General features: G+C 38.7%; 1 protein-coding gene across 1 annotated transcript in view; it reads right to left on the reverse strand.

Moving 5' to 3' along the window:
* The window catches only part of Diaph3 (diaphanous related formin 3), a 483,673-nt gene that overhangs the window by 359,466 nt on the left and 100,670 nt on the right, over positions 1 to 23,537 (reverse strand). The window contains 1 exon segment of the mRNA XM_036199401.1: positions 7,003 to 7,133. Coding sequence (XP_036055294.1) covers positions 7,003 to 7,133 — 131 coding nt within the window.

A 23,537-nucleotide genomic window follows, 5' to 3' on the forward strand; every position in this document is an offset into this window, starting at 1 on the left:
CATTACAAACACCAGCATATATCTGGACATTTTCTTCTCTGATACTTTTTAACTTGAATATTTTTAATGGCTGACTATATCCAGGAGAACTCTGGCCACTGCACCTGCTCAGCTTGAGCCAGTCAGCCTAGGACATCTCATTAATAAGAAGGTAGTGACCAAGTAACATAAAAAAGCATGAATACAAGAGCAGAAGCATTAAAAGAACAGAAATACACACACAAAAAAAGCAATGAACGCCTTACTATTGAGAGCAATCATGATGATTTAGTAATCAAAAGAAGTTTTCAATTTTCTAATTCAGAAATATTAGGATTTTATGGGCTTAATAGGTTTATGGTTTAAAATTCTACATTCATTATTATTTTCTAGTCTTAAACTGGAAGCTCTCAACAGACCTCCAGATATTCACTAAAATACAACTTGAAACTACAACCTAGGGTGACAAGAAGAAATTTCCTTGCAAAGTAAAAAATAAAATAAAATTGACTATATAAAGTCAATTATGGTGGAACACCCCTATGATTCCAGCACTAGATTAGAATAATGAGTTCAAGACCAATCTGGACTACATGGTAAGACCCTGTCTCAATAATAATAGTGATGATGATGATGAGGAGGGCTTTAAATAAAAACTAAATATGGAGAGAGTAAAAGAAAACAGCTAGCCTCAAGGACCCTTTAGTCCATGGGACACGTATAAAGCTCTAGAAATCTAACACGCACCATGAGACATGTGTGCAACACACAAGGAAAGATAAGTAGCCTAGAGTCCACCATCAAGCTGAACAGATGGGAAAATACTAGGGTCTCAAAGACATACACCTCAATAAGATGGTGAAGCAAGGGTACAAGGGAAGCAGACTACAAGAAAACTGGTTCTGAAAACTAAGAATGAATCATGTAGTAGAAAAATGTGGCAAGAATAAATGACAGGATTAAAAAGAAGGTATATGCCGTTTAAAAAGTCTAATGTGCCAGGCAGTGGTGGCGCACGTCTTTAATCTCAGCACTTGGGAGGCAGAGGTAGGCGGATGTCTGTGAGTTCGAGGTCAGCCTGGTCTACAAAGTGAGTTTCAGGAAAGGCTCAAAACTACAGAGAAATCTTGTGTCGAAAAAACCAAAAAGTCTAATGTATGCACACTAGATAGAAAAAAAAATATTTTATTGGGGGCAGGATGAGTGGGTACGACAGGGTTTCCCTGTGTAGCCTTAGCTGTCCTGGCACTCGCTCTGTAGACCAGGCTAGACTCACAGAAGTCCACCTGCCTCTGTCTCCCGAGTCCTGGGATTAAAGCCATAAGCCATACTATTTTAAGGGCAAATGGCTGTAATTTTCAGGGAGAAAAAATGGCAAAGACAAAATATTGAAAGAACTTAAAAAAAATCTCTTAAAATGCAAATCCTATCACCACACATTAAAAAACACCACTATGCAACAGCAAAGACAGAAAACAATCCAGAGACAGATATCCTCCAAAGGAGTGTGCTTTACAAGAGGGTCAACTCTGAGAAACAGTGAAAGATGAAGAAACAAGATGGACATGTTAAGAAACATAGCTGCATCATGCTATACTCCCTGGGAAGGCAAAGGCAAATAAAGCTTAAGGTAAGAATTAGACACAGAAAGACATTTACCATCAACATACTCAAAGGTATCCGAAGGAAATACTTGAAGCAATATCTCATACTGTTAAAAAGAAAAGGATAAAATTAAAATATCACTCAAATTAGAATCTCAATTAGTAAATGATAATCAAGGACTCTTAAACTCAAGAAAAAACTAAAAATTACTACTTATTTCTTTCCCTTTTTCACTACATGCATATGTAGTTAAAATAAGTTCTGGTCTATTGCAACATCAGAAGAAAATCTAATAGTAAACAAAGAAAACTGAAATGAGAAATCAAAAATCTATACAAAATAAGGGTAACGAAGAGGAAGGAGAAGAACATGGAGAAATAAGGAGCAGAAGTGTAGCAGGTAATCAGAAGGCTCATGATAACAATTCAAAAGCACTGAGTGGTGGGGGCGCACGACTTTAATCCCAGCACTCAGGAGGCAGAGGCAGGTGGATCTCTGTGAGTTCGAGGCCAGCCTGGTCTCCAAAGCGAGTTCCAGGAAAGGCGCAAAGCTACACAGAGAAACCCTGTCTCAAAAAAAAAAAAAAAAAAAGTCAAAAGTAAATGTAGAATAGAATTCCAATGTATGTTTAAAATAAATAAATAAATAAAACTACCAGGTAAAAACAAAGATTATCAAACTATTAACAAAACATTTTGCTAACTTGTGATAGGCATACCCAGCTGCACACATCAACATGAACAGATCCAAGAAAACAGAACCTTCAGAATGATATACGGAAGAGAAGTCCACGAAAATTAAGCTGGGAAAAAACAAATCCAATCAGGTTGCTAAAATGGCTTCACTATTAAAGTAGCTTGCATGAAAGTCTGAGTTTGTTCCCCAAAAGATGGCTGGAAGGAGCCAACTCCAGAGAGATGACACTGACCTCCACACATGTGACTATGCACATATGCACACACACACACATACATACACACAAGCACAGGGTGGGGGGATGAACTTTAAAAATAAATGAGATAAACCAAGTTATCTGTTACTCAAGAACACGTGAATAGTGAAAGTGCACTGGAGAGAAAAGGAAGGACCGATTCCAGTGCTAGGACTGAACTCACCACGGGACAGAGGGAATAGGAATTGTTTCCAAGGGATATGAACATATCAAGGTTACAATATTCCACAAGTCAGGCCTGCTGGTAGGTGTTTTACTGTAACTACAATCATTCCTAGTACTAGTGATATTAAAACCTTCCTCTTAAGAGACTTCTTCAGATCATGTTGGTCCCAGTGGGCACATCACATCTAATGCTTGCCACCAGCTTTCAGCAGTAAAGGTACATGCTTTGTGTTGTCAAGCCCAGAATGTTGAAAAACTAGACTTGGTAGTTGACACTCAATACAATAAATAATGACATGCAAACACGTTTACTCTCAGGGTATAAATGTATTTCCCTGCAAAAATCCACTAAAATGATTTTGTCAAAGCTTTATTTATCAATTCAATCAAACTTACCTTCAAAAATAGCCTAAGAAATTGTCTATAAAAAATGAGAAACATCTCTAATAAAACTGAAAAAGCAAAATGTAGCTGTATGTAAAAGAAAATATGCCTAAAATGAGAAAACAAAGATTCCTTACACTGAATTTCAGGAGACAGAAATTTTGCCCCTGACAGGTACATCAAACTTAGAAAACAAAGATGCATTCTGTAACTAATTTGGCATATGTGTAAGTGGGTAAGAACTATAAATGCTTGAAATCAATCATAATGATGTTAGTGTCTACCTGTTTCTACTTTTACCCAATGCATTCAATCACTCAAACATAACTATTGCCTGTGTCAAGATTCACTGAAAGTTATATTAGGTAATTTGAAAAAGTTAATCTCTTCTCCAGTGTTCAAAACTAGCTACAAACTGTCACAAAGAATAATGAGTAATCAATGAACCTCCTCAAACAAAAGAACTTTACAGTCTGCACATCAAATCTTCAGAAAACAAGGCAAAGAAGCTGGTCTTTAACACCTTGTTTTTGCATGCTTTCCTCTCTAGGTGATGAAGGTTGGCATGGCTCATACTTGGCAGTCAGCTTCAGAACTTGATGAACCTCTCTGAAATATCCCATGGCCAGAGGCTTGGAGGCACAAGTCATAATTGGGAGGGCAGGAAGGCTAGTTTTCTCTAAATTTGGTTTAAATAAATTCTGATCCTGAAGGAATATTAATAGAACAAGCACCAATCAGTTTATGGGGTTTTAGTCACAGCACTCAAGAATTTTAAATGTTGTACGGAGACAAACATTTTAATCCAGAAATCAGGAGCCCAAGGCAGGAGGATTGCAATTCCCAAGATGGCTAGATCCCATCTAAACAAGTAAGAAAAGAACCACCACCACGACAGTAAAAGAATGATATCCATTCAGTGGTATATATCTAATAATATCGGAAACACTTCACTAGATGAGTCACATACTGTATAGACAGAAGCAAACATGAAAAGCTGCCTTGTGGGCAGACATATCCTAAGAGTAAAGACCAAAGACTTGATCTTAGGCATAATGCAAGTTTTACAAGGCATTCCTCTTCTACAAGGCATTTCCATTTTCAGTGAAACACTGAAAGAACAAATATTCGAGAAACTTCTCTTCAGAAATACTGTTCTGACAAGACTTAGAATTCTTATCAATTGAAAGGACTTCATGGAAACATAATGAATTACAATAATACTTTACAAAATGTCTGTACCTGGGAAAAAAGATTCTATAAGAATTTGGTTATATTTTAATGACTCTCTTTAAGTAAGAATACAGAACATCATTTCTCAGTATTTTGAGGTAAAATTTCAACAAGTTATTCATTCTTTTATACTACACATGAATTCGTACAAAATCTTTCTCTTTTATTTCCTCCTTTATCAGCATCATCTGCTTTAAAGGGAGGAGGGAAGAAGCTGTTGGGTGATTGGTAATGCTGGGAAGGGAGCCGGCATACCATCAATGACTTCCTCATGCTGGTTGACACTGAAAAAATTCTGAAGACCCAGTGCCCTGTGCCTGACATGATGAGCAGAAATGAATGTAGTTGTCTCCCCCAGTTTACCCCAAAACACCCTTTTGCTCCAATTAAACTCCACAGAAACAATGTTTTCTCAAGCCACGTTTTGAATATAACACCTGGGCAAATAGCACGTTCTTAATATTTCTCTATGTGTGTTTGTGTTCAGTACATTTAGTGTATGTGTTTATACATATAAATAGGTATGTGAGCACATGCATGTGGATACCACAGTTTCATATCAGACATCTTACTCATCACTCTCCACTGTACTGACAGAGACAAGGTCTCTCTCTGAACCCAAAGCTTGCCACTGTGTCTAAACTGCTTGGCCAGAAAGTCATTCAGAATTCCTGGTTCTGTATCCTCAGTGTCAGAATAACAGTCATGTACCACCATACCCTACTTGTCACATGGGCACAGGGGATCCAAACTCAGTTCCCAGATTTATCAAACACTTTATCAACCATACCATCTCTCCAGGCTACTAATAAATATTCTTAAATTAACATATTTTACATGGATAAATTAAGCTGGAAACACAAGTTGCTCATTTTATAAATATGTCTGTTAAATTCTCTAAACTGGATCTCTTAACTAACAAAAGGAAAGGTAAGACAAAAGAAAGTGAACTAAAACTTCCTTGTTTCCATCAAGAACTCTCTCATGCACTTCTCCAATGTGAGAAAATGTGAACTGGTGAAGAGCTGGCACACAGGCACGTCTTCAGCTAACAGCCATCCTTGAGCCACAGTCTAACAAGCACACTGCAGTTGAACACCAACAAAGATTTTGTTGTTGTGGTTTACGCTTACTCATTTCCAGGTCTATAAAACCTAAGTCTTTTGTTTTAAATATTTCTTGGCCAAAGACTTTCTCATCTTATAAGTACTCATTAAAGAGAATATTCACGGAAATTATTTTTCATACCCCTACTCCATCACAGCCTTCCACCTATTTACATATATCACGGACAAAAATATGCATCCATATATTCTATCCAAAACAACTATCCCTTAGACAATAAAAAACCAACAGCCAGCTTTCTCAAACAGATTTTCTGACTCTGACTACTCAAATATTTACTGACAACTTCTGCTTAAATTTTTTTAAGAATATTCTGGTTAAGACATCAAGCTAAATCAGGGTTAGCGTAAAGCCTCTATGAAAACTGAATTCTGTCCTTTAAAGTACCAAAATTAACACTTCAGGTAACACCTATTTTTATTCTGTTTTGTGTTTTAACAAATACCTCCTACATTGCAGTAATCTGGTAATTTTAAATGAGAACATTTTTCATCATTACTTTGCCATTTAAAATTTCCACATAAGATTTCTCAAAGGCATGAAAATGTAGCCCAATCAGAAAAAGTATAAAACTGATCTACAGGTGGTGCACGCCTTTAATCCCAACACTCAAGAGTCAGAGCCAGGTGGATCTCTATGAGTTGGAGGCCAGCCTGGTATATAGACAGAGATCCAGTACAGGCACCAAAACTACACAGAGAAACCCTGTCTCAAAAAAAAAAAAAAAAAAGAAAGAAACAGAAAGAAAATCATATGGTACTGACATCACATAAAAGACATCCTGTTAAGTTAGGAATTCAGATAGGTTTTGTTCTTTTGATTTCTGTCAGTTAAGTCAAAAATTGTTAACTTTATGATGCACGGTATGTTCTTTTATTTGTTAAATATAGAACATTAATCTAAGGGTCCCTACATTAGACACCATTTTCTAAAGAGGGAAAAGAAAGAACAAGCTGTAGGCCTTGCTCTATCATACAAGATTCAGCAAGCATTTGAAAAATATAAAAACTGAAAGTAAAAATTATGTTAGAGTAATAGATTTTTATCTTGATTGTCCTTATACAAAATATGTTTTTAAGAACTTCATAAAACAGCTTTAACTCCATGAGTTATGTTTTACTCAGTAACACAAAGACCCATTGAGGCCTTTCTTCATCCATACAGTTTATGTTCATTTTTCAGATGATCTGTTTTTATTTTTGAGACTATAATATTATTGCATCACTGCTTCATTTCCTTCAATTCCTCCAAGGCCTCCCATGTCCAACCCCATTGCTCTGTTTCAAACACATGGCTTCTCTTTCTTTTGATTTACAGTGTGTGTGTGTGTATGTGTGTGCATTTTCATATTCCTAAATACATAATTCATCTGGCTCAGTGTGTATATTGTTACTTGTATGTATATGTTTTCAAGAGTGACCTTTTGATATTTGGTTTTTACCTTGAGAATCTGGTCATATACACTACCTTTCTGCAGATAGACTAACTAAAAAAGGAAGATTAGTGATTATCAGTTTGAGTAACATGCCACAGTGACATCCAGGAGATCAATTACCTACCTCACAGGATTACTGGTCAGTGATACTCGGAGTGACTCTAGATATGCAAAAAGTCTCTCGTCAGTATACCCCATTTTCAGCTCATGAATAAATTCCTGAGGTGAGATCTGTCGGCTACTTCTAAGACTTCCCTATAAAACAAATAAAAAAAAATTTTAATTCATGTTCTATGAAAATTATCCATAAAATATGAAATTCATCATACCTAGTAACAACTAACAAAATTACTGTTTTGAGGTAAAATATTATTACTAAAAATCTATAAATTCATAATTGACTTTTATTCACAAATGATATTAAAAAGTACACTGAATGTCGAGAATTAAAATAGTTGCTTTTTCAAATGAAACACTGTCATGCAGAATTATTAAGTATATACTACTAGAAGCATAATAAAATAAAGTAATATTAAGACATTTAAATATTAAAATTCAATAAAAAATGAACTTACTAAACAAGCACTCTGAGCAATGCAGAAAGAACTTTTACTCATTGGTTCATTCAGTTGCCATTGGAAATGTAATTCTAGGCAATGGGGACAAGCACACTATTATAATTCAGTTGAGAAGAAATGGAGCACAGAGGACTGATTTCGGTGCAGCCTAATTTCTGCACAAAAATCAGGCCCAAAAAGGACAAATGCCTAACCTAACCTGGCAGATAAGGAAAGCCAAGTAAGGAACAGGAGATATGTAGGGGGAAATGAGGTAAATATTGAACCAGAAGGTATCTACCATTGAGCTCTGGTGGGCAACCAAGAGAAAAGGTGAACAGCTTGCAACACTTTGGGGATCTCAGGATGTCTCTTGGTTTTTTTCTCTTTGGGGGAGGCTTGCCACCCAGCTACCCAATAAATCACACCCAGAGGCTTATTCTTACTTACAAATGTCTGGCCTTAGCTTAGCTTGTTTCTTGCCAGCTTTTCTTAGCTTAAATTATCCCATCTAACTTTTGCCTCTGGGCTTTTCCCATTCCCTTACTTATGTAAATCTTATTCTTACTTGATGGCTTGCTATGTAGCTGGGTGGCTAGACCCTGGAGTCCTCCTCCTTCTCTGCCTCTTCTACTTCACCCCTCCATCTTTTTTCTTCCTCCTCACCCCAGATTTCTCCTATATAGTCTCTCTGCCTGCCAGCCCTGCCTATCTCTCTCCCCTGCCTTGCTATTTGCCATTCAGTTCTTCATTAGACCAGTCAGGTGTGTTTTAGACAAGCAAAGTAACACAAGTTCACAGGGTTAAACAAATACAGCATAAACAAAAGTAATGTGCCTTAAAATAATATTCTACAACAATCTCTAACCAAGTCAACAGGAACTTCCCACACCTGGCTGACAATGGGTTTTGAATTTGGCAAACCTATAGCTTCTGGAGTGATTATAAACCCCTGTGCAGGGTAATTCCAATGAAACATTTATGTGAAAAAATATATGTGTGTGTACATATGATAAAACACGATTCCAATATGCTTTATCAAACATCCTTAATGTTAGTTATCCCTCCCCCAACCTCCTACTGCCTAATAATTCCATTCCCATCCTTATCACTAATGTTCCATTATACCCCTTCCTTAAGATCTTGTTTACTCTTTCCCACCAATGGTCCCTTTCTATGCATGGGTACACACACACACACACACACACACACACACACACATATGCATACACACACACGCACACACACACACACACACACACACACACACACCACAACACAACACACACAAACCAGTACAGGGATATTTTCAGGAAAAAAAACACAAAACACAAGTATATACAAAAGGAATAAAAAAAGATCCATTCAGTTGGTAATAAAAGACAGACAATAAATTGGTAGAGTCCTATAATACTCTTAATTTTCCAAAGGAGATTTTTGGAAGGATCTAGTATATATAAAGTATGGGGTGAGAAGAGGTAGAATTCCTTGATTATTTGAAAAACATTAAATGCCTACTAAATGTGAGCATATATCAGTACAGTTTTAATTGGTGAGAAGCCTAACACACCTTTTGGGTACAACCCCCAGTACCATTAAATACACACATACACACACACACACACACACACACACACACACACACACACACTATCATAAATAGTAAGTTTATTAGTGAGAAAAAATTTTAAAAAGGTAGAAATAAGCATAGTATGAGATATACAGTTTTAAACACAGTGGTCCATGAAAGCCTCTCAGGTAGGAATTCAAAGGCTTCTGCCATGCCTGGTTGAATTAACATCTAAGGAAACAAGACAGCTAAGCTGGCAGGTACTTTTCTAAGTGACAGAAAGGGTTTAATGCTTTACAGGCCACAGATATCAGAGGGACATATAACCCAAGATCAAAAGCAGAGACCTGCTCCGAAGGTATGCATGTGTTCCAATTGAGAAGTGAAGAAGATACCAAGATAACAATTAAGAAAGCTCTTAAATTATACCAATTTAAGAAATTAGATGTACAAAGGAAAGGAGTTAAACCTGTTCAAAATCAGATTAAAGATCTAGTCCTTCTTTTGTTCATTTCTTTTGCTTTATTAATTGCCAAAACATTATGCAAGAAAGCAGAACCAGCAATGCAAAACAGGTCAGTATTAGGGACACAGAGTTTTTATTCAAGGTGACAGCCAAGTGGATATTTAAAGACAAAGTCAGACTCCAAATCTTGAAAGAATTAAAAGTGACACAATAAAGCTTATAAGGCAACTGAAAGAGTAACAAATATGAGCACCTAACCTCACTTAGACCACTGATAGCATTAAATAGCATTAAAAATAATTCATTTAATGTGACACTTATGTTTTTCTTAGTTACCAAAATATTGTCTTGTTTAATTTAGAAAAGAGAAAAGCAAAAGGGAGAGAAGGTACCTCAATGACTATCATTAATCAGTTATTTCTAATTCAAGTATTTGCTATCATATACACACTAGTAAAGAATATTTATGTACTTTTTATCAAGGCATGCACTTTAATTACAAAAGAATGTAGTCATTACAGGCTTATTTTACAACTGGAAAATATTTTAGAAATACTTTCCAATATGAATAAATAGGCTCCAAGACTATGTTTCCTCTGGCCCTCAGACCACTACCACATTTCTTTCTTAACATCCATCTCTTGGTTTATAGGCTGCTTATGTGTTTTTGATATCATGAAATTTTCATTTGCTGTACATGTTACCAGGCCAATACTTGTAGCAAGAATCTATCCACAGAGTTCAAGCTTTGTTAGTAAAATATCATGATTCTGACAAAATCAATAAGTCAACTCAGAGGAACAAAAAAATGCCATTCTGGAGAAAGAACAAACTGAATCCAATCCATGTTATATGGAATTTTTTCATGAGAATCCCTAAAAGTAAGTGTTCAGACATCCAAAGATAAAGATAAGATGTTAGTCCTCTTTAACAACATTGAATAGATCTTGTTTGTCCAGATTCATTAAGTACTCCACTTACTACCTGCTCCATAGGAATCACACTGAATGCTTCTTGCTTGAAGCTGGGAACAACAGAAGCATGTCTCCTCTTACCATTCGCTACTACTCATCACGGCAACAGAGGCTTCAGCTAATTAATTGAGCAGGAATAAGAATTGATACACAGATGGAAAAGAAGTAAAATCCTACTCAAATCACCTACATGAAGTTAGCAGCATCATAGTCAAAGCTCAACACACTAAAATGAGTATTTCTAAATGTTGAAAAAAATTGAAAGAGGACATCTTAAAATAATTTTGCAACATTATAAAGGCATCAAAAGGCAAAGTAACAAGAAAAAATAACAAATAAAAGATCTAAATCATACAAAACAGTGGCGAGAAATTGAGGGCAACCTAAACACAGATGTAAAGGTATATTCCTAGATGCCACGTATAAGCAAGGGCACAGTGAAACCACTGAACTAGACCACTCCATAGATAGAAAGGTTTATTGGGGTTAAAACTGCCAAGGCTCTCTGGGAAGGGGGATGCAAAGAGAGGAGCAAGCACATTTCATATGACAGCAGGGTGCATTCTTTGAACTGCTAAAGGCAGTTCAAATTGACCAGAAACTGGACGACCATGCCCAAGGTACTCAACCCTTTTTAGCAGATCTAGGGAAGCTCCGAGGAAACAGAACTGTTTACCCAATAATAATCCCTCTTCTTACCAGGACAAAGTCCTTCTGTTGAGACATTTAAGGCACACATTACAACCAGCACCGCAATTTGGGAGTGGGTGGTGGGTAGTGCTTTGGATCTAACACATAGATTCAGTTTCATTAAGAAGTACACTGAACAACACTATGCAGCTCAGGCGGTCTCCACAGAGAAGACACTGGCTCACACCACGCCTTGCAGTGCCAGGAAGACAGGCACTACTATGGTGAGCAAATGTATGGTGTGGTACTGGAGAGAGAGAGAGAGAGAGATTGATTCATATCATATGGACAGAGGCATATCTGAAGAGGTGAAAGAGATGAGGATCGGGCTGAGGTAAGTGGCTTGACTGCCACCCAGGGCATGGTAATGCCTCTGCCGAGGCCCATATCTGAGTTCATGGTTCTGATGCAGCCGTGGTCTCTGTAGATGTCCCTGGCTCCTGATATCATCAAAGGCTGAGAGGATAGGGCTCTACAGAATTGGCCCCAGCCCTCACTGGCTGCAACACTAGAGAGAACACTAGTCCTGCCTCTCACCAGCTGAAGTGCTCAGGAGAGGGGTCCTACACCTCATCTGGGCAACACAATAGAGCTGGCCCTATGGTCCAGGTAGGGGAGTGCCAACCCTGAGGGCTTGAAAGCAGAAGAATTGGCTCTGCCCCTTACTCATTGCTGCCAGGGGTGAACTAGCCAGGACAATACTGGAGAGCTCACCCTGGTGGTGAGGACAGGGTCAAGAACCAGGTTTATGAGTTGCCCCGCCCCCAACATCCACCCCATCTATTATCTGTGGGAGCACATAATGGGACTGGTCCTGCAGACCCAAAGCTGGAGGATCTCCATGACACACGGCAACAACAGGATACCCAAGAGGAGTCTCAGTGAGGGCCCAGCATCAATAGAGTAGCAGAAACCAGAAGCCTGGAACCAGACCAGTGACTCTGCACTGAACACTTGCAAGGAAAGCTATATGGACAAAGGGGTATATTGCATGTCTCACAGTGTCATACGACAGCTTCCTGGACAAGATTATTTTTCCTTTTTTCTCTTAAATTTTATTTTACTGGGGGAAGGGAGTATTGCAAGGGCAGAGGGAAGAAATGAACAGGAAATAAATAGAATCAAAATGCATGATGTGAAAGACACAAAGAATAAATAAAAAGATTTTTAAAAAGAGACAAAAGGAACACACTTTCCCAAGAATAATAAATATATTCACTATAACTACCACCAAAATCTCAGGGAGTTTTTCTCAAATAGAATAAAAGGCTCATTTTCTTATTTACATATCAGGTCCAAGATCATTGGGATAACAAAGTGAAATGTTGGATGGATCACCTCTGTGGGAAGTCATTAAAGACAATGGTACTGGGAGTTACAGGAAGGAAAATCAATGAGCTAAGTATTCAAATCTTGTAAGTCCTTTGCAAGACGCCTGCATTCAGTGAGTGAATGTGGTTACAATACAATGCAAGTTAATACAGAGGAAGAATTACAATCAGAACAGAACGGAAAATCAAGCACATAGGAGATATCCATATTTTATATAGTATATCCTGAAACAAATGCTTACTTAGAATGAAACGTCAGACTAAGGACAGGAAGTAAACCAACTAATTGGAATAATAAGTTTAAAAATGTTCCCTACCAAAATAACACTATGAAAGAAATGAAATTGAGAGAAGAAAAAAAAATGTGTGAAGAACCAGAAACACTCCTTTTCAGCACAGGTCTTCTGTTCCTTTCATTTTACCTAACTTCAAAGGAAGTAGAGGGTAGAGAGAGCATGGGAAGGACGCTTGCTGCTGCATATCTTGAAATCCATTAGCCAAGAAGATGACAATACTTAGAAAGCTTTATCCCCTGTGGTATCAAAACACATTAGTGAGATAAGGATGTCTGCCTGACATCACAAAAATTAGAAGGATATTTATCCCACATAATTTTTAAATCTTTTTTAATCCCTTGAAAAATGTATTCTAAAATATCAAATGCAGAAGGGAAAAAGTACAAAGATTATACTGTCACATTCTTTATTAAGTATATTCAAGGGCATAAAAGGTAATATGCATACCTTTATGCAGACTTTACCATTCCTATTTGTCTAAGCCCAAGCAGTCTCTCTTTAGCTAAGTGACTATTGAAGGTAATAGTGGCCATTTCCTCTGGCCTGTCTTGACCAGGTTCTTTTGTTCCTGCCTGAGGACATCCTTCCTTTCATCTTCGCTCAGCTATAAGGCGAATTCACTAGCCTAGATTATTTCTTTGTAATAATAAATCAGAATACCATGTCTATGACAAAATAGACAAATACAGTGACCAGTGGAGAGTACTGATGAAGTGGCCTACTATCTTTGACAAACAACTGAGTGATTTCTACACAGCTTTGAAGAAGCTATCATTTAATGTTTGACTTTATTCTAAAAATAATAAAAGTAAAATACATGGTTTAGATATACACAAACTCTTCAGGAAAATGACACCTGGAAATGCCAGCCAGGAGTCATCCCTGACCTCTGTGTACCTAATACTGCCCAATATGATAGTTTCTAAAATGACTGTTTGTCTAAATGTCCTGAGACATTACATGTCCCTAAACACTTCTACAATTGCTGCTCACTCATATCCTCACTAAAACATCCTCCAATCCTCAGAGAAAATAACTAAAATTCATCATCTAACATCCTCTATTGTAACTAACTTCAAATAATATATACCTATCCATAGCATATCACGTTACATTGTGAAATATACAGTTGATTACTGATTAACTTAAATTATTACATCTATTCCAGATAGATGAAAATGTCTCTTTGGATACACACACAAAGTATTTAACGTGGCTATGGGTTTTTAGGCCATGACAGACATATGGAGAATAGAAGACATCTTTGTGGGCTCTACGTTTGTCCATCTTCCTATGATGATCAAAATGAGGTATATAGCCTTGCACAACACAGACATTTCTAACAGAGCTATCTCATTGATGCTCAAATAAGATTAGTTATTTAACTAATGTCAAATATTATCTTTACAGATTGTAAATATGTTTTCATTGAAAGATAATGGAAAATAAGAAAAACTGAATAATAAATCATATTTGCAAATGAAAAATAAATAAATCCTTACAAACAGCATATGCTAAAAGTTTAGAATTACCACTTAAAAGTTATAAAAGTATATAATAAAAAAGATCTTTTTGTTTCTAAATATCCCACAAAGAAAAATGTTAAGGCTTAAGAAACCATTACTAATTTTAGAAAATTATATATTAATTTGAAACAAATTTTAAAAATTCAACACAGTCTATATATTATCTATCAGTACTTATAGGATAATGTCAATTCTACTTTCTTTCCTACATTGGCCATTAACTTTAATAATATACTTTACTTCTTGCCCTTTCTTTGCCTACATGTGTATGTGTCTTGATGTGTGTACATGTGTTTGGGTGTTCACATGTATCTGATAAAGTGAACATGCATATGCACGCTAAAGCTAAGATCAATAGCAGAATCTTCCTTGACTGCTTTCCATCTTCAACCTGAGATAGTGTCTCTTAAGCAATGTAAGGCACTGATTCCAATACTCAACCTAGGCAGTCAACACTGGGGACACTCTGTCTCTGTGTCTGTGTACTAGCACATAATTGCAGGTGGGCTGCCATGCCTACCTAGCTTTTATGTGGATGTTGGGGATCCAAGCACCTTTCCTGATCTTCATAAATGCATGGGCAATGCCTTGCCTGGTGAGCCTTCTCCCAAGCCCCACCCATTTCTTTACATACATACATACATACATACATACATACATAAGTATGTATGCTTGTTGGAGGGGAGGGTCAGAGGAATACTGCAGGAGTAACTTCTCTCCTTCCACCATGTGAGTTAGGAGGATTAAAATAAGGTCATTATACAAGGGGCCAATAACTTAACTGTTGAGCCACCTTGAAAGCTCTTACCCTTGTTTTTTTGTTTTGTTTTAAAGAATATTTAAAATAATTTCTCCACTAGTTAGGAAACTTTTTAAATAAGTAAATATAGAAAAGAATATATACTAGTTAGCAGAAGAATAAAAAATTACACAGAACTGTTCAATTGTGCAGAAAAAGCTATAAAAAGGAACAAGCAATAGAAAGAATGAAAATTTAGAAAGATGGAAAGAAATCTTAAAATGAAGTAAATCCAAACTAAAGGGACCTTGTGTCATATAAAAAAGTTAGTGTATTAAAATACTGACGGATACAATGATTCTTACAATATTAGACAGCAAATCATAAGTGTGAATTTATGGTTCTTTTTGTTCTGTCTGTGGTTTCAGGCGTGGACGTGTGTGTGTGTGTGTGTGTGTGTGTGTGTGTGTGTGTGTGTGTGCATGTATAGAGAAAGAAGAGGAGGGAGTAGAGTTAGAGATACATATACAAAGGGAAATTAAAACATAGAAATGTGTGCATACATACATACATACATATGTTTTCCATATACAGATATACAATCAGCAATCCAAATCCTCACTCCATGTACACATAAATTCTACCAACAGTTTATCAAGTGTTTGCCTCTGGACTGAACATGAACAGACTTTTTTCTTGTTGTTATTTCTTAAATGATAAAATAACAACTAATAACATTATTCTTTGGTACCATATGTAATATATAAGGGATTGGAATTCATCAATATATTACTGGTTAGTAACCAATTTAAAAAATTACAGAATATGAGTGGATGCAAACAGGTCACTTGCAAACATTACACCATTTTACCCAGTTGACCTAAGCATCCTCACATTTTGGAACTCAAGGACACACTGGTCCCAGTGCCCTGCACAGATACCATAAGATGCCTGTCCACATGTGGACATGTGTATCTCATTATTTTCAAAGGCAGACACATATTTCCAAGCTCAGCTTGAAAGGGTCTACATGTAAGGACATAACATTAAGACAAAGTACATAGGTTATATTTTTCAATACCACTCTCCAATAAAAGGAATCTGTGCTACTTGGAGAAATAGCTTTCAACAGTACAAGATGACCCTAAGAGATCAAGGGCAAGACAGTAAGAAAGGGACATTGGGTTACAGAGGGATCATCTGGAGTGGGTTTCTGTGAGAAAAAGAGGGAAACTCCTGTTTGGAGGTAAATAAAAATGTTCTAGACCTAGTCAGGGGTAACAGCGGGATGACGCGACAAAGACGCTGAGTGCCATTGAATGGTGTGCTTTACAGTGATGACCATTGCGTTGTATGGATTTTAACACAGGGAAAAATTTATTCTAAAGGATTTAAAATTGGGGATGGTAGCCCAATCTGCAATCTTAGAAGCTATCTGGGGGAGGAGAAAGGAAAGAGACATACAGACATCCTGAAATACTGATGGCTCGGTATGTTTACTCAGAAACAGCTCATCAAGTAATATGATTATTTGTGAATTTTGACACATGAATATAAACTGAATATTGAAAATCATTTTAAAATTTAGTAACTTCTCTGGGTTTTGTACTATTTATACAATGGCAACTTTTAAATCAACCTATTCCTAAAGCTTTAGTTCTGCGTTAAGTCATTTAAAAGTTAATATGGAATATCATGTGTTTCCTGGCTGAACAACAAAAGTCAAATTTACATGGCACCTCATAGGCCACTTGCTTCCCACTCACCCTCTTCAGAACTGAGAAATATTTAGTTTCAGCTGAGCAACAAACTTCGATTAAAGGCTTAAAAGGAGCCTGACAATGGGGGAGGAGCTGATTAAATAAACATGGATGCTCTAGTTTGCCAGCCTCTATTTGAGGGTTCAATGAAGGCTAAAGATCTGCTTGGCACATCTGAGCAGATAGAATAACACAGTGAAGCTCTTAGTCACTGGTTCATTATCGTCTTTATTATGTTGATTATGTTTATATAAAAAGAAAAGCACAACAAAACTTTTTTTGGGCATTTACTAAAAGGGGATGGGGGCTGAGAAAACACCAGATGTTCCAGTCTTCAAAATCAGGCAATTTGCTTTCAGTTACTCCAGGTAATTGTGCAATTATTTGCCTCCATGATTCTGAGCTGTATTTACAAATGTCAGTGGTAACATTGACAGTTGAAGTCTCCCTTTCTTTTTCATGATTTAAGAAGAAACCTCCTGTCTCCTGTACACCACTCTAGAAATCTAATCTGTTCCTATGAGTAAGCACATTTGTAAAAGCCAAGTACAGTGGCTAAAGTGACGGCTCAGTGATTAAGAGCAGGGACTGCTCTTTCAGAGAACCTGAGTGTGACTCCCAGCAACCTCACAGAAGCTCCCAACCTTCTGTAATTCCAGGGTGAGGACTCCACACCTGCTCTGGCCTCCACAGACAATGCTTACAAGTAGTTCATAGACATGTATGTGGGCATATCCATACACATTTAAAAAATAAAGGTGGGGGGGACAAGTACAAAATTTTACACACTTTCTAGATTACTCTTTATGTAACAAAAAATAATGGTTGAATGCGGGAGGAGACATAAAGGAGAGAAAGGAAATCATTGGATCACATTCTATCATGACCAGTTATGGACTGAGAAGTCAGATCTCCTCTGGGTGAGAAAGCTGTCTTGTGCTGACAGAGTACTGGCAGCTGCAGACCTGGAGGACATTTGGAGCACACTTCTAGTACCATGACAGTAAACAATTATAAATCAAATACAAGAAGAAAGGCTGGGCCCACAGGCTACAGAATGTAGAAAGAAGCTGGAAATACTGAAATATCCAAAGCAGAAGCAGCTAGAGCCAGCAATAGTGTGTTGTTCTCATATTCACTCAAAACTAAAGTGATAGACAGAAGGCAGAAATTTGCAGCACTTCTTTCTCCAGATCTTGGCTATTATGAACAGACACTGGCTCAGGTGGTGGTGGTGGTGGTGGTGGTGGTGCACGCCTTTAATCCCAGCACTTGGCAGGCAGATCTCTGAGTTCAAGACCAGTGTGGTCTACAGAGTGAGTTCCAGAACAGCCAGAGCTACAGAGAAACCATGACTAGATGACTTAAGAGAGAAAGAGAGAGAGACAGAGACAGAGACAGAGACAGACATATCTTTTAAAAATATCAAACAGATACTACAAGAATAATCATAAATAAATGAAAGGTTAATTGACCTAAATTTGCTACTATAGTATGCTTTGTCTAAGAACATTAACAAAAGTGATAATTAAATATTAATAGACTTCTAAGAACTTTTTAAGTTGATCATTTCTAAGGTGATCTATAATATTCAATTATCTGTCTAAAGAGTCAATAAAAATGTGCCTATACCTGCCATGTACCATCATACTAAACACTGGATTCAACAATGAGTGGAAGTCTGTCAACGAGATGTCATTGGGTAAGAAAGGACATCCAGTGGTTACAAAGTCCAACAGGATGCATATGACTCTAGTCTTCTGCAAGTAAAAAGGATGAAACACACGTTATTGCCACTTTATACTAAGGCCTGGAGGTGGGGATATTATAATACTACAGAAAGAGAAAAGTGGTGAATGCTTTCCTAGTAGATACAGTTCAAAACTAGGTCCTTGTGTGAATGTTTGTGTCTATGTGTCTCCAAGTGTATCTGCAGGTGTATGTGAACCTCCTGTGGAGGGCAGAAGACAATCTAGGGTATGGTTCCTCAGGACTGTTTAGACTGGGTTGTTTAATCACTATTTATTTATTTTTATTTTATGTAAATGGATATTTTGCTTGTGTAGACAAATTGCTAAACGATCTTATTAAATAAAAAACACAGAGGCAGAAATTGGGGTCAAATCTGAAAGGTCAGAGAAACAGAATAAGTCACAGGCAACCTCAACTTGCCAACTATTCAGCTGATCTTGTTTGCTCAAACTGGAAGCCTCTGAGTCCTTATCCGAATGGATCTCAACTGAACTGCTGCTAAAAGCTTAAAAGCCTCTAGTTCCTGGTCCTCATGCCCGATACACCTTTCTGCTTCTTACCATCACTTACTAGGATTAAAGGTGTGTGTCACCATGCCTCCCTGTTTCCAGTGTGGCCCTGAACTCACAGAGATCCAGATGGATCTCTGCCTCCTAAGTGATAAGATCATAAGTGTGTGTGGCACCATTTGCTGGTCTCTACGTCTATCTAGTGGCTGTTCTGTTCTCTGACCCCAGATAAGTTTTTTAGGGTGCACAATATATTGGGAGACACACTATTACCACATGCTTGGATGTATTTCTGTGTATCACATGAATGCAATGCCCAGGAAAGACAAAAGAGGATGACAGATCCTTCTGTACTAGAGATACAGAGGGCTGTAGGTCGCCATGTGGATGCTAGGTATCACAGTCTGGTCCTCTGGAAGAATAACGAGTGCTCATGAGTGCTAAGGAATCCCATCAGGCCGTTTTTGCTTTTGGTTGGTTGGTTGGTTGGTTGGTTGGTTGGCTGGTTGGTTTTTTTGTTCGTTTGTTTTGGTTTTTTTTTTTTTTTTTTTTAGACATGGTAGGATGGCTGAAGGAGCCTGAGATATCAATCAGTCTACACCTCGCACGTGCTGGCATTATACTTGCTAGCCACCATGGCCAGCATTTCAACACGAGTTCTTGGGGCCAATGGCAGTTCTCTAAGCTTACAAAGTGTATCAGTTGCTCTTCTGTTGCTGGGGTAAAACACCAAGACCATGGCATGCTACAGAAGAATAGAATAGAATGCTGAAAGAGCAAACTTAGAATGATGTGAGTTTTTGAAACTTCAAAGCTCACTTCTGGTGACTTACCTCCAGCAAAGCCATACCTCAATAGCCTCCCTCAACAGGCAACTGGGGACCAAATCTTCAAAAATGTACTCTGGGGATCATCTGACTTAAACCATCACACAAGGCAAGCACTTAATGAACTGACTACATCTCCAGCCCTCAAAACCAGTTCTTAAGACATGGAGATTGAGAACTCCCATCTGGACCAGAGGTGAGTGCCTGGGGTTATAGTCAAAGAGGCAACCGCCCCTGGGTCCCACCCCTGTGCACCAGCCATCCCGGGAGGATCTGCCCAACTTGGCCCCAGTGTACGGTCATTTGGCGGGCCATGCGGGAAGGCTCCCCTTTTCCAAGACTGCAGGTAGACCCTGCAGTCTCCACACCCTGCCCCCACACCCATCTGCCCAAGACCCCAGCCACTTCCTGAGACTCAGAGACCAGCCCCCAGCTTCCATCCTGCCCTGGAACTCCCACCTGGAGAAGAGGTAAGTGCCTGGGGTCACACCCAGAGAGGCCTGCACCTGGGCACCAGCCACTCTAGGAGGACCTGCCCAACTGGGCCCCAGGTTCTGGCCATAGGGCAGGACCCCCCCCAACCTCACCGGGAAGGTTCCCCCTCTTCAAGACACTCCGGTGAACCCTACAACCTCCACGCCCTGCCCCCACACTCATCTGCCAGAGACGCCCAGCAACTTCCAAAGACTTAGAAACCAGCCCCCAGCTTCCATCCTGCCCCAAAACTGGCATTTGGACCAGAGGTGAGTGCCTGGGGTTGTAGTCAGAGAGGCAACCACCTCTGGGACCCACACCTGGGCACCAGCCATCCCAGGAGGACCGTCCCAACTTGGCCCCAGTTTCTGGCCATTCATCAGGCCCTTCAGGGAGGCTCCCCTTTACCAAGACTGAAGGCAGACCCTGCAATCTCCAAACCCTGCCCCCACACCCATTTGCCCAAGACCCCAGCCACTTCCTGAGACTCAGACCAGCCCCCAGCTCCCATCCGCCCCAGAACTCCCATCTGGACCAGAGAGAACCTCCAGTGCACACTACAACCTCAATGCCATGCCACCTCACCCATCTGCCAGAGACCCCAGCCACTTCCAGAGACTTAGAGACTAGTGTCCAGCATTCCATCCTGCCCCGGAACTCCCATCTGGACAAGAGGAGCTCCCATCTGGAAAAAGATAAGGAAACCCCAGCCACTTCCTGAGACTCAGAGACGAGCCCCCAGCTCCCATCCGCCCTTGAACTCCCATCTAGACAAAGAGCCCCCAGCTACCAACCGCCCCAGAACTCCCATCTGGACCAGAGCTTCCATCCTGTCCCAGAACTGCCATCTGGACAAGAGGAGCTCCCATCTGGACAAGATAAGGAGATCCCAGGGACTTCCAGAGACTCAAAGTCCAGCCCCCCAGGTCCTATCTGGCCAGCACTCTCCTCTGGACCATAGCTCCCATCCGGCCCAGAGCTTCCATCTGGACCAGAGAGAGGCTCCCAAAATGTGTCAGCTCGGTCTGGGCCAAGTACACTGAAAAGACCAAGAATGAATCCACACGGAGATGGGCAGACATCAAGGCAGAAGTACATACAACAAAATAAAGAACAATACAGCATCACCAGAACCTAGCCCTTCTCCAACAGCTAGACCTGACCATCACAGAATGGAAGAAGCAGAAGAAAACAACCTTATAAGTAACATCATGAAGAGGCTAGAGCCTTATACAGAAGAAATCAAAGGTAAAGTGGAGGAACAGACAAACAAAAAATGGGAAGAACTCTATAAAAACCTAGAGGAAAGGACAATTAAAGCAGAAGAAAACCATAAGTCCCTGAAAGAAAATCATGAAAAAGCAACGAAACAGAAGAGGGGAACAGTCCAAGACCTGAAGAGGGAAATAGAAAAAAATGAAGAAGACACAAGCAAGAGGGAATGCTAGAAATAGAAGATCTGAGTAAACAAACAGAAACTTCAGATGCAAGTATAACCAACAGAATGCAAGAGATGGAAGAGAGGATCTCTGGTGTTGAAGATACGGTAGAAGAAATAGATTCATCAGTCAAAGAAAACACTAAAACCAACAAAAGTCATGACCCAAAATGTCCAAGAAATTTTGGGACACCATGAAAAGACCAAACCTACGAGTAATAGGCAGAGAAGGAGAAGAATACCAACTCAAAGGCACAGAAAATATATTTAACAAGATCATAGAAGAAAACTTTCCCAACTTAAAGAATGAAATGCCTATGAAGATACAAGAAGCCTATAGAACACCAAACAGACTAGACCCCCCAAAAAAGTCCCCTCGCTACATAATAATTAAAGAACTAAACATACAGTATAAAGAAAGAATAATAAGGGCAGCAAACGAAAAAGGTCAAGTGACTTATAAAGGCAAACCCATCAGAATAACACCCGATTTCTCAATGGAGACTTTGAAAGCCAGAAGGAAATGAACAGATATAATGCAGACATTAAGAGACCATGGATGCCAGCCTAGACTAATATACCCAGCAAAACTTTAAATCATCATAGATGGAGTGAACAAGACCTTCTAAGACAAAACCAGATTTAAACAATACTTATCCACAAACCCAGCCCTACTGAAAGTAAAAATACTCAATGAAATACTGGCAAACAGACTCCAAGAACACATCAAAACAATAATCCACCATGATCAAGTAGGCTTCATCACAGAGATGCAAGGACATATGAAAGTCCATCAATGTAATACACCATATAAACAAACTCAAAGAAAAAAACCACATGATCATCTCACTAAATGCAGAAAAGGCATTTGACAAAATCCAACACCCCTTCATGATAAAGGTCTTAGAGCGATCAGGAATACAGGGAAAATACCTAAACATAATAAAGGCAATCTACAGCAAGGCAACAGCCAACATCAAAATAAATGGAGAGAAACTCAAAACAATACCACTAAAATGAGGAACAAGGCAAGGCTGTCCCCTCTCCCCATACTTATTCAATATAGTACTTGAAGTTCTAGCCAGAGCTATAAGACAACATAAGGAGATTAAGGGGATACAAATTGGAAAGGAAGAAGTCAAGCTCTCCCTATTTGCAGATGACATGATATTATACATGAGTGACCCCAAAAATTCAACCAAGGAACTGATACAGCTTATAAAAACCTTCAGCAACATAGCAGGATACAAGATCAACTCAAAAAAATCAGTAGCCCTCCTATATACAATAGACAAACAGGCTGAGAAGGAAATCAGAGACACATCACCCTTTACAATAGCCACAAATGATATAAAATACCTTGAGGTTACTCTAATTAAACATATAGCCTATATGACAAGAACTTTAAGTCCCTGAAAAAATAAATTGAAGAAGATGTTAGAAAATGGAAAGATCTCTCATACTCATGGATAGGCAGGATTCACATAGTAAAAATGGAGATCTTACCAAAAGCAATCTACAGATTCAGTACAATCCCCATCAAATTACAAAACACAGTTCTTCACAGATCTGGAAAGAATACTACTCAACTTCATATGGAAAAACAAAAAACCCAGGATAGCCAAAAGAATCCTGTACAATAAAACAACCTCTGGAGGCATCATGATCCCCAACCTCAAGCTCTACTATAGAGCTACCGTAATAAAAACAGCTTGGTACTGGCACAAAAACTGACATGTGGACCAATGGA

Source organism: Onychomys torridus, chromosome 9 (genome assembly GCF_903995425.1).
Source record: "Onychomys torridus chromosome 9, mOncTor1.1, whole genome shotgun sequence".
Taxonomy (NCBI): Eukaryota; Metazoa; Chordata; class Mammalia; order Rodentia; family Cricetidae; genus Onychomys; species Onychomys torridus.